The sequence below is a fragment of the Ruditapes philippinarum genome, unplaced genomic scaffold (assembly GCF_026571515.1).
Source record: "Ruditapes philippinarum isolate M1 unplaced genomic scaffold, ASM2657151v2 ctg1029_1_1_1_1, whole genome shotgun sequence".
Taxonomy (NCBI): Eukaryota; Metazoa; Mollusca; class Bivalvia; order Venerida; family Veneridae; genus Ruditapes; species Ruditapes philippinarum.
The window spans coordinates 520315-532370 of record NW_026858064.1 but is presented as its reverse complement, the minus strand read 5'-3'; the positions used below and the strand labels follow the sequence as shown (position 1 = coordinate 532370).

Below are 12056 nucleotides of genomic sequence, written 5' to 3'. Positions count from 1 at the left end.
GAGTGCTGCCCCTCTGACATCTTTTGTTTCCATCACAGGCCTCAACAAATCCACTCACCCACTTGCATTTGCGATTTAAAGTTTCAAGGGTCGGGCGAGTAAAAAATTTATATATCGCTGGCAGGGCGAGTGAGATTCTCCAGATCCAAATGATGTTGCTCTAGATATTTAATATAAATGAAGTTATTCGGTGATAAAATCAAACAGCATATGCCATTTCGATTTATAAAACTGTCAACCGAAAACTGACTTTATATTTATTTAAGTATTAAACTTTACCCTGCACTGCCAGTGGCCCTAAAGAAATTCATTGGGGCCTGCATCATTAACATTCTGAACATTATTAAAGTACGATACTAGACTTACTTTTGTCTAGTTGAATTACATGTACTTACAATAGAAACAGATGTCTATGTAAATGAATGATTGTGCTTGTTGTGGTTGAGGGGTTGCTTTTAATGGTTGAGGCATAAGAATTGCAGCCACTGTTTATCCCTGTGTGATAGTTGAGGAGGCGACTTAATGAGTTCAAATAACTGGAGTCTATGCATCTCTTAGCTTCAGCAGGTGAGGTAGTTTTGACCCCTGGTGTTGCCTTTGAAGTTTGCTTTGAACCAGTTAGCCAAAATCATCTTTCCTGTTTCAGCGGCATATTGTCCTATACTGTGCTGGTGAGCTGTAAAACCAACCAAACAAACAAAAGAATGATTGTTTTAACAATAAGGGTCAAATAGTTTCAACAGATTTTCTTTAAGATGGCATTCACTCTTTCAATAAATTTGGTTATGAATCATGGATATTCATTTGAGCCGTGCCATGACAAAACCAACACATGCCTACGCGCAGTCTGATCAGGATCCATGCTGTTCGCTTACAAACCTTATAACAAGTAGAGAAACTGATAGCGAACAGCATGGATCATGATCAGACTGCATGGATGCGCAGGCTGGTCTGGATCCATGCTGGTCGCAAACCCACTATGTTGGTTTTGTCATGACGCGGCTCATTTGTATATGTATAAAAAACGTTGTTATATGTTTTACCAATTGCCATAATGTGCATGTTATATTGACATATTATATGTAGGTAATAAATATATTGCCATGGCTATGTACTGGTATGTAGGAGAAATTTATGACAAATTCTCATGTTATTATATGTAACATATTCAAAAATGATTATGATAAATTTCCATGTTTGCATGGTGGTGGATTTCCACAATTAGAAACATATCATATTGGTATAGGGATATATACAATGTAAAAACTGCAAAGTCATTATTATTCACAGGGCACTAATTTTCTTGCTTTTCATGGATTAGTCAATTCACAAATTTAAGATTCAACAAAATTTTATTTCATGGGCTGTGAGATTATTTTTGTATTTCATTGTCCCAAAAAAAAAAACAGACAATAAACAAATTTAAAAACATAAAAAAAATGTCCTTGTTGACAAAACCATGAAATTTCATGCTCACGAAATCAAGTGAACTCACAGTTAAAAGCAGAATGCATGTATGTTAAAGAAATTGCTCGAGGTAATTTTCTATGCAAATGAAGACCATATAGATTAAATTGATTATGTGTGCGGATTTTGGACATACATTAGCAATAAAAACTGTGCCGTATCCCAATGTAAATTTTACAGAAAAGAGGTTTTATGGTATAATCAAGAAGGGGCCAACTTCATATTGCCTGACTTGTATGAAGAATACATAGAGCCTATACCACAGGTAGTATTTGTCTTAAAGTTTGGGATTTTGTCGGACTCTGGCATTATATTCAGCATGCTGGGTGAAAATATATTCCTGGGCTTTTTTCCCCAATACCATCATGTGGGTTCTTTTTTTTATGAAAAATAAAAAGTGAAATTTTGTTTTGGATTAACAGAATAAATTTAAGCTCATTTGTTAAGTAAGTTCGTGTAACTTATGTTAATCACATTCGAGTACGCTTCCTGGAGCCAGCCAGTACTGGTGTCATATGTAGAAACATTGTCATGACCTGATTAGGGTTCGAACCCATAACCCCTGGGTTGAGAGGCAGACACCTTAACCACTAGGTCACTGCTTCCCTTAACTAGCTAGTGGAATTATAATGATTTCTCTGCTGTTAAACTGTTTTTTTTTTGTGTAAAATATCTGTTCACCTCTTAACATGAATCCCTTGAATAACAAATATGCAGCAGACAACAAATTCCTTTTCCCTCACCAGGCTTAATATCTTTAATATCTTAAATATCTTAATATCTTAAATGAATCGAAACACTTTTCCACCCTTACCGTCAAAGTTCGGATATTGAGGACCTGAAACACAAAAGTTTGATTACACAGAACGACACTGATAGTGCAGACCATGATCGAATGGCATGGATGTGACTTCTGCTCTGTGTTCTGCACTCATCACATGGGTAGATTTAGCAAAAAAAAGGTTATTGCTGATGGAATTATAAGAGCGAAGAAATAAGACTGATGGAAAAATAAGAGCGAAGAAAGTTAAAGTGAAACTTGAATTTTGTTCATAATTGATAAAATGAAAAAAAATTAATGCACATACAATAAATGCTATTGATAACGATATTCAGGGACTGTCATATTTATATCATTGTATCTCGATATCATTAATCCGAAAGGCAATCAGTTTGAGTCGGGACCGTCACGGCAACATCATCGTTATTAGCAGTATTTCTTTATAAGCGATACTGTTGTTATAACTGGTGTTAAACATTCACTTGTTCCTAACTGCTTTAAGGTAGTCTTCCGGACAAAAAATCTTTTGTGGGCCAATATCGTAATAAATCGGTTATTTCTGGAACTTATTATTCACAATCTTCGGTATTCGTAATTTTTTTATCATTTATTTAGTACATAGTGATTAAGGATTAGTGATTATTAATAATCTTATGCCCAAGATTTTGAAAAAATAACGTTCCGGAAATAACGGATTTGCTACGATATGAGTCAATGTTAGACTTTTTTTGGGCAGGAAAGTATTAGAGTTAGACTACCTTAAGTTTATATCTTTGAATTGTTTATGAGGTGCAAAAGGTATCCTGCTTATCCATACTTCAGCTGCATGCGCACTTGTGGCTTAGATATATTGCTTGTAAATTACACCTGAGCTCTTTTTCCGCCTGTCACCTGTAACCACCAAGTTGGAATTCATTGACACTTCATTGGAAAATCTCCAGAAAAAATGTATATAGTCAATTCTGTGTTAAAGACCACCTCTTAATAAGGACCACCCTGTAAATAAAGACCACCATACGATAAACCTTCATTAATAAAATACATCAAATTCTCTCTAAATAAAGACCACTTGTTTATAAAGGCTGTGTATTGTTTCTCCTTTGGATGGCCTTTATACACAGGTGTGACTGTACTAGTAACATTCATGTCATATAAATATAGATAAATAAATGCAATAAATCTGTGGTTTTCCAGGAGGGAACTGATATGGTTCTACCAAGATGGTGCTAGCTTTATTTTCCCAGATGCCTATGAGGAATACATCAAACCCATTCCTGAGGTATATATGATTGATTTTCACCAGCAGTGCACTTTTTATACTGCACATAGTTAATTTGTAAATGCAACCAGCAGTGCACTTCTTATACATGTAGTTGATAATTGTAAAGCATATTTTCCTAGCAATGAATGCATCTTTTATCCTAAGACTCTTCTTAAAACTGACTTTCTGATCTTAAGATTTAAGATCTTCCTGTAATCCTCTGAACAGTAATAGGTAAAGATCCTCAAATTTATAGAGCTTAAGGTTTAATTTTGGAATTGGGATTATAGAGCTTTATGTATTTGGACTATTTGGACCTGGGATTATAGAGCTTTAGGTATTTGGACCTGGGATTATAGAGCTTTAGGTATTTGGACCTGGGATTATAGAGCTTTAGGTAATTGGACCTGGGATTATAGAGCTTTAGGTATTTGGACCTGGGATTATAGAGCTTTAGGTATTTAGACCTGGGATTATAGAGCTTTAGGTAATTGGACCTGGGATTATAGAGCTTTAGGTATTTGGACCTGGGATTATAGAGCTTTAGGTATTTAGACCTGGGATTATAGAGCTTTAGGTATTTGGACCTGGGATTATAGAGCTTTAGGTAATTGGACCTGGGATTTATAGGGAATTAATTTTACAGAGCTTAAGGTATATTGAACTGGGATTAATAGAGCATTAGATATATGAACCTAGGGTTCATAGAGCATTTACAGACCTTTACGTATATTAACCTAGGATAACTATAGCATGTACAGAGCTTAAGGTATATTGAACTGGGATTAATAGAGCATTAGACATATGAACCTTGGGTTAGTAGAGCATTTACTGAGCTTAAGGTATACTTAACTGGGATATATGGAGCAGTAGGTATATTAGGTAAATGAACCTAGGATAAATAGAGCATTTACAGAGCTTAAGGTATATTGAACTGGGATTGATTGAGCATTAAATATATGGACCTGGGATTAATTGAGCATTAGATATATGGACCTGGGATTAATAGTGGGATTAATAAAGTATTAGATATATGGACCTGGGATTAATAGAGCATTAGATATATGGACCTGGGATAAATAGAGCATTAGATATATGGACCTGGGATTAATAGAGCATAAGAAGAAATATGATGAAAGACAATGAAATTTGACCCAAAAGTCTGCTGAACATGACTGAATCTGCCCTTGCAATTAATGCACACCAAATTCTGCTGGCACATCCTGGCATGCCATCCGATTGCACTGTTTGTTATTCAGTCAGTATTTATTTTGAAATATCCCTTAAAAAATTCCTGGTGAATAGTTTTGTTCAGATTGAAAGATGGACAAGTCCATTTTAAGATACATGTATGTAGCATGGTAAAGCAATTTGTCGTCTGCAGATAATTCAAGGGGTTCCATGTTTACGTGATAATTGGCAAAGAAATGTTATTATGAACTTACCAAACTGAAATATAGAGAAAATACACAGCCTCTTCCTAGGCTTTAAAGCTGCATGCCTCCAGATATGCCAAAATATTTTTAAAATATCAAATTTGAAAAAAATGTACTGAGATTTTTAAAAAAGTAAAACAATTCACATTTCAAATAATAATTCACTTGTTATTTGCGAATAATGTCATATTTTGCAGTATTTATCACCATAATTATTTCTGCTGCGTTACTAACGCAGTAAAGGCTATTTGTTTTGGATATTTCGACCTTTTTATGGTAATTTACATGGATAATAAGCATTGTTTTACAATGTGTCATTGTTCACTATACAAAATTGTTCTGTTAAATGCATTTTCAAAATTTTTTCATAAAAAATCAGCATGAATCTGGAGGCATGCTGCTTTAATGAAAAAAGCAGACATTATCAGAGTGGTGGATATAGTGCATGCTGGAACCAAAAGTGTAAAAATCTATTTTTAGCACTGATGACCTGGACCCAACTGACCCCTAACTCTGTTTATGCAAGCTACCTTCACAGTACCAAATATGAAATACATCTTTCTATAAGCAAAGGCTATATGGGTAAAAGTGTGTAAAAATCTACTTTTAGCACTGGTGACCTTGACCCAACTGACCCCTACCTCAATCAAAAGGAAGAATACCATGCAAGGTATCTTCCAACCAAATATTAAAAGAAACTGTCAATAAATAAAGGCTGTATGAGCAAAATCTGGAACCAAACGTGATTAGTCCTTGCTGCCAAAATGAATCCAGGCCAGCCTGTACTTCTGTAACTTCTATATATATGTTAGTGTTCATCCGTGCTGTTCTACAGAAATAAAAAACTTCGTCAGGAGGGATGGCGACAGGAGAATGTTTCTAATTTCTGTAGAACAGCTACTGATGAAAACTAACATTCTTAGTGTCAAGCTTTATTTGGCTTCATTATTATTCATTATATTACGTCATTATATCTGTCTATTTTTATGAACGCGGTTCTATGAAGCACTATGAAAAATAGAAGGCTACTATAATGAACTGAATTTGATATCATATTGACTTTTGTTTCTTATGAAAATGAACACACAGAATTTTTAAGAAATACAGCATTTTTATTGGATGACAATTAAAGCTGGACACTAATATAATGTTTGATGCTTTTATGAAAACTTAGATTCTATAGAAATGATTATATACCTTTGTTAAAGAATTATTCAGAATTTAATTTTTGTTCATCACAAAAGAAAATATAAATATTCATTTTTCTTATCCTTTATGTTAAAGCCGAGCCTTAAAAATTTGGAAGACACCTGGTTAAATACATTGTAGCCAATTAATCTTGCCGGCTATTTTTTGATACAGAGTTTACCAGGGGAAGCAATCACTTTAATTTGTATTATTGTTAAGAGTTGCTTCCCTTGATATATAGGTTGAAAGATGCGATCTGATTGGAGCATATTATCGTAGACTGACAGGAAGTGATGAGAAAGTCCAACTGGAGTGTGCGAAGGCATGGAGTAAATGGGAGCTGAAAACCTCAAAACTTTACGTAGATGATAGTTATGTGGCGCGGGCGGAGGCAGATATCTGGGCGCTACAGTTTGCTAGAATTGAATGGTGAGTTTAATTTGTACATTAGCCGCATGGCCGAGTGGTTAACGTGTTGGACTAGTAATCTAATGATCGGTAGACGCATGGGTTCAAACCCTGTCAGAGGCAACTCGTTGGTTCCTTGAGCAAGAAACTTATTGCAAGAACACTTATTGCTCAGTACTGGTTGGTTCCAGGAACAGATTTGAAAGTGTTTCAGTGAGCTTATAGCTTCCTACACAATCGCTTATAGCTTCCCACACAATCAAACTAAAATAAATGATCAAGTACTGGTAAATCAAGAGAAGGAGAGAACAAACACATCAGGATGGTTTGTAACTGGTTTATTCTAGAATATATCGTTTTCGGTCTTTCAAGACCTTCATCAGGATATATTACAAAGAAAAATGATTACTGAAGTACTAAAAAGAGGTTAGGTATGTTACTATAAATAGTCATAAATGAGTTTTTCTGGGCAAAGGGCCAAGTTATTTTTCCATATGAAATGTTTCAAATGTTGGATAACCACAGATCATATCTATGTCAATGAACATTTTTACGGCATCATGTTTAAGTGTTGATATTCACCTAAAATGATTGTTTTGAATAAATGTAGTTCTAACTCCAAAGTCTTAAGTTGATTATAGCTACTGAGGAGAAATTAGTTGGTTTCAGTATTAACAAACTAAAATTCTTCATTTTTATGAGTAAATATGTAGACGTTAGTTGAGATTTCCTGTGGTTGTTTTGTTTATGTAATTTTGTAACAAATGTTTATCTTAAAATCTGGTACGATATTTTAGCTGCTGGTTAGAATAATCAGTTATTCTAGTTATGCTGCTTGTACATATCATCGGCATTTTCTGGTTCAATGATTTTTGTCAGAGTTATGGCCCTTTAATGAATTTTATTTTGTAAAATTTTGTCCTGACTATTTCTCTCATACTACTTATGCAAATGAAATGAAACTTTACTGGATTGATCGTAAAGTACTTGCACATATTGAACAGTTTTCTGGTTGAATGAATTTCATCATGGCCTGTTTATGATTTTTTGTGTCGCCTCTACGGAGTAGTGGCGACATATAGGGATCACTTCTCCGTCGTCTGTCTGTCCGTCTGTCCGTCACAAAACTTGTCCGGACTACTTCTCATAAACTACTGGTGCAATTTCATCCAAACTTTACAGGAATGATCAGTACCAAGTCTAGTTGTGCATATTGTCAGCATTTTCCGGTTCAATGATTTTTGTCAGAGTTATGGCCCTTTAATAATTTTTATTTTTAAAGTTTGTCCGGACTACTTCTCTGATACCACTAATGCAATTTCAGTGAAACTTTACAGGATTGATCTGTAGCTCAAGTCCTTGCGCATATTGCATGGGTTTTCTGGTTGAATGATTTTTGGCCGAGTTATGGCCCTTTGATAAAAAGGTGTTTTTTTCTGTGTGTTGCCAGATACACAAAAGCTTGTCCGGACTACTCCTCATAAACTACTGGTGCAATTTCATCCAAACTTTACAGGAATGATTAGTACCAAGTCTAGTTGTGCATATTGTCAGCATTTTCTGGTTCAATGATTTTTGTCAGAGTAGGGCCCTTTAATAATTTTTTATTTTTAAACTTTGTCCGGACTACTTCTCTTATACCACTAATTCAATTTCAATGAAACTTTACGGGATTGATCTGTAGCTCAAGTCCTTGCGCATAATTTTGCACGGGTTTTCCAGTTGAATGATTTTTGGCCGAGTTATGGCCCTTTGATAAAAAGGTGTTTTTTTCTGTGTGTTGCCAGATACACAAAAGCTTGTCCGGACTACTCCTCATGAACTACTGGTGCAATTTTATCCAAACTTTACAGGAATGATCAGAACCTAGTCTAGTTTTGCACTGTCCATCTGTCTGTCTGGCCGTCTGTCACAAAACTTTTCCCAACATAAAATTGGCCATCATGAGGTGACACATGTGATCACTGATCGCTCTTGTGTTTCTCTTGCTACACAGTTCCTTCATCATGCAATTGACTAACATCAGACAACTAATGATTAATAATCGCTCTTGTATATTGTTGTCCCATACGCTGCTAATATGAGTTTTTCCCCATCTAATAGATGTTATCCCAGTCATCGAATTTAGCACTGGCCCGGTGGCCCCTGGCTAGTGAAAGTTAGTTTGGGCCAGTGTAAATTTAAAGAAAATTTTTGTTAAATATATAGTAGAATAAATTCAAAACTGGAATTCGGGCTAGTAAATTCAAAATCTTAAATTCAATGATTGTTATCATGATTGTTATCAATGATTGTTATCAGGAAATCGGCAAATGTGGGATTTTCTATGATAATCCCCCAGTACAAGCAAAATTCACAGTGCACATACCGTTCACAAAAGATTAGTCAACCTGTTAGGCTTATTTTTGAAGCTTTGACTGTAAAAGTTTGTTGGTACCCCCGGATTAGCTGGGAAAAACCCAGAATATTCTTTATTCCAGAGTAAGTTTATTCCATGGTTCAAAAAAGCGTACCTGTACAGTGTACAGTGTTCCGGTGCAATATAAACAGATACAATAGAGTGATCTACGCGTTAAGCTTATTATTATTTAAATATATATACCAAGTTAGTATGGAAATTTGTTTGTATCTCAGGATTAGACGGGAAAAAACTTAATTTTGCGAATTTCTTGAGTATTAAAATTAGACATAGGTTCATTCAGGCCTTAAAAAGTACCTGAATTTGATCATTTGTGAGAAAAGGACCCATTAATGGACATTGCCCTTAAAAAAAACAACCCAAAATGAATTTGGCCCCCCCCCCCATTAAAAAGGCCCTAAAAAGTCCTTGAAAATTGTGGAGATAGTTATCATGGCCCTTAAATTTTCAGGGTGATCTTTATTATAAGGTGGTCTTTAACACCAGGTTTTACTGTAGAACATAAGTACCATTTTAGAGAAAAGTTTGAATGTTTGGAAGGGAAATTAATAGTAAGGATTGTCATGCAAGGAAAAATATGGATAAGTGAGCAATTTTGTAATGAAATTAATTTTTACTTTTATTTCCTTGCTGATTTCCTGATTTCCTTGTCTTTCACCAACAATAATTAAATTGGATAGGAAAATGTAAAAATTTATGTTAGATAATAAAAAATTATCTAAGTTCCAAAACTCATTTATGATATAAATGTCAATAATAGGAGCTCTACTGGGTTACATAAGTCTGAAAATATTAAATTTGAAAAACTTGCAGATGTCAACTATGCCAGAGATATGAAACAAATACACTTAGAATTAAATTGAATTTTTTTTTTTTTTTTTTTTTGGGGGGGAGGGGGGGCATGATCCATTAAGCCTGGTATGTAATAAAAGCATTGTAAAATTAATCCACCCTAGTGAGTTCAAATCTCGTAGAGGACTTTTGATTCTTTCATGTGAGGAAGCTATCCAGCTAGCTTATGAAAGGTCACGGTGGCTCTACTGAAGTTCATGAAATAATGCACAGAGGGGCACCTCAGGTCTTCCTCCATCAGTAAAGCTGGAAAGTATCATTGCAGTTTTGGTGCGACGTGAAACTAAACCAAATAAAAAAAAGAAAGAAATAAGAGAATAAAATTCAGTTCAAGCTATTAAAGGACACTATTACCCGAGTTGTTTTCAACAGACTTCAATTATGTGTTGCAAATATTTCAACTGAGAAATAATGATATAATTCATTGCAGTCATTACTTTGTCAATGGAGGATTTTTTGAACGTGATGATCAACTGTTAGCCAACGTAGACAAGATACGCCACATTCCAACAACGATAGTTCAAGGACGATATGACCTGGTATGTCCAATGGAAACAGCCTGGAAACTGCATAGGGTAAGCTCAAACCCTTATTTTTTAGCTCACCTGACGACAAAGTGGTATAGTGATGGGGCCATTTTCTATTCTTTGCTCCTGTGACCTAGTTTTTGACCGGAGATGACCATATGTCAACTTGACCTAGAAATCATCAAAACAACCTTCCTTATCAATTTCCAGGACATTTTGATTAAAACTGCAGCCACTAGAGTGTTAACAAAATTTTTCTATTTTTAGCTCCTATGACCTAGTTTTTGACCTGAGATGACCCATATTTGACCTTGACCTGTATTTCATTGAGACAAACTGTCTGACAAATTATGATTATGATCCACTCAAAACTGTGACTACTATAGTGTTAACAACCCTAATGTTGATGATGAACGACGCACAAGACAGACGCCGGACATAGCCCCATCACTATACCTTTATAGCATAAGACGCAATAAGCCAAAATCAATGCATGATAAGCCAAAATCAAAGCATGATTAGCCTAATTCAAAGCATGATGAGCCATGTACAAACCATGATAAAAGCATGATAAGGCAACTTAAAAGCATGATTAGCCAAATTCAAAGCGTGATAAGCTATATTCAAAGCATGATGAGCCATATTCAAAACATAAAATAAGGCAAATTCAATGCATGATAAGCCATGTACAAAACTGATAAAAACATGATTAGCCAAATTCAAAGCATGATTAGCCAAATTCAAAATATGATAAGCCAAATTCAATGCATGATAAGCCAAATTTAAAGCATTATTTGCAAAATTCAAAATATGATGAGCCAAATTCAAAGCATAATAATAATCAGTTCATTATATAAATTGTACAGAAAGCTGTTAAGACATTTAACTATTATAATAATTATTGTATTTCAGGCATTTCCTGAAGCGGAATTCCACATCATAGCAGATGCGGGACACAGTAACAAGGAACCTGGTACCCAGTCCAAGCTTCTAGATGCCTGTGATAAATACAAGAACCTTTAACTGGTACCCAGTCCAAGCTTCTAGATGCCTGTGATAAATACAAAAACCTGGTACCCAGTCCAAGCTTCTAGATGCCTGTGATTAATACAAAAACCTTTAATAGCAGTTAAATAATTTAATAGCAATGACGTGTGTGTTATAATAAATAACATTTTACGTAATTGCTAAATGAAAAACTACATATTTGGTATGAAATAACATTTACATAGTTGTTGAAATAACTGCTACATATTCGTTATGAAATAACATTTTACATAATTATCTATTTTTATTACAACCACATTTTAATTGCAATATCATTTTATTAAATAGTTACACTTACAGTGTTGTTTATACAATAACATTTAAAGTGGTGCAATAACATTTAAATAATTGATACAATAACATTTACATTATAGTAAATGTTATATATATCATTTAAAGGCCCATTTTGCCCTAGAATGGAAGGCTTATTTTTTTCACAAAAGCTTTTTATTTTTGGTGTACTTTTATAGCTTAACTTGTGACCAAATGGACATGTGGAATAAGTCAGATTTGACCTTGACCTTTAAATGACCTTGACTGTCAATGTCAAAGGTCAGATGATTAAATTTTGCATTTATTTTCTTAACTTTGTCATTTATTTATAGAAATGATGCATACTTTGACAAAACAGCAAGTGTGACCTATTAAAATAAAACTATGGAAAACCTTA

General features: G+C 34.4%; 1 protein-coding gene across 3 annotated transcripts in view; it reads left to right on the top strand.

The window, feature by feature from the left end:
• The window catches only part of LOC132751972 (probable proline iminopeptidase), a 17420-nt gene extending 5364 nt beyond the window's left edge, over nucleotides 1-12056 (top strand). For 2 of the 3 annotated variants that reach the window (XM_060742203.1, XM_060742205.1), the window contains exons 5-8: nucleotides 3443-3527; nucleotides 6375-6562; nucleotides 10243-10387; nucleotides 11252-12056. In XM_060742203.1, the coding sequence (XP_060598186.1) occupies nucleotides 3443-3527; nucleotides 6375-6562; nucleotides 10243-10387; nucleotides 11252-11362 (529 nt within the window). In that variant the 3' untranslated portion in view covers nucleotides 11363-12056. Of the gene's footprint in view, nucleotides 1-1647; nucleotides 1733-3442; nucleotides 3528-6374; nucleotides 6563-10242; nucleotides 10388-11251 lie in introns of all 3 variants that reach the window. The other variant, XM_060742204.1, reaches the window with a different exon arrangement.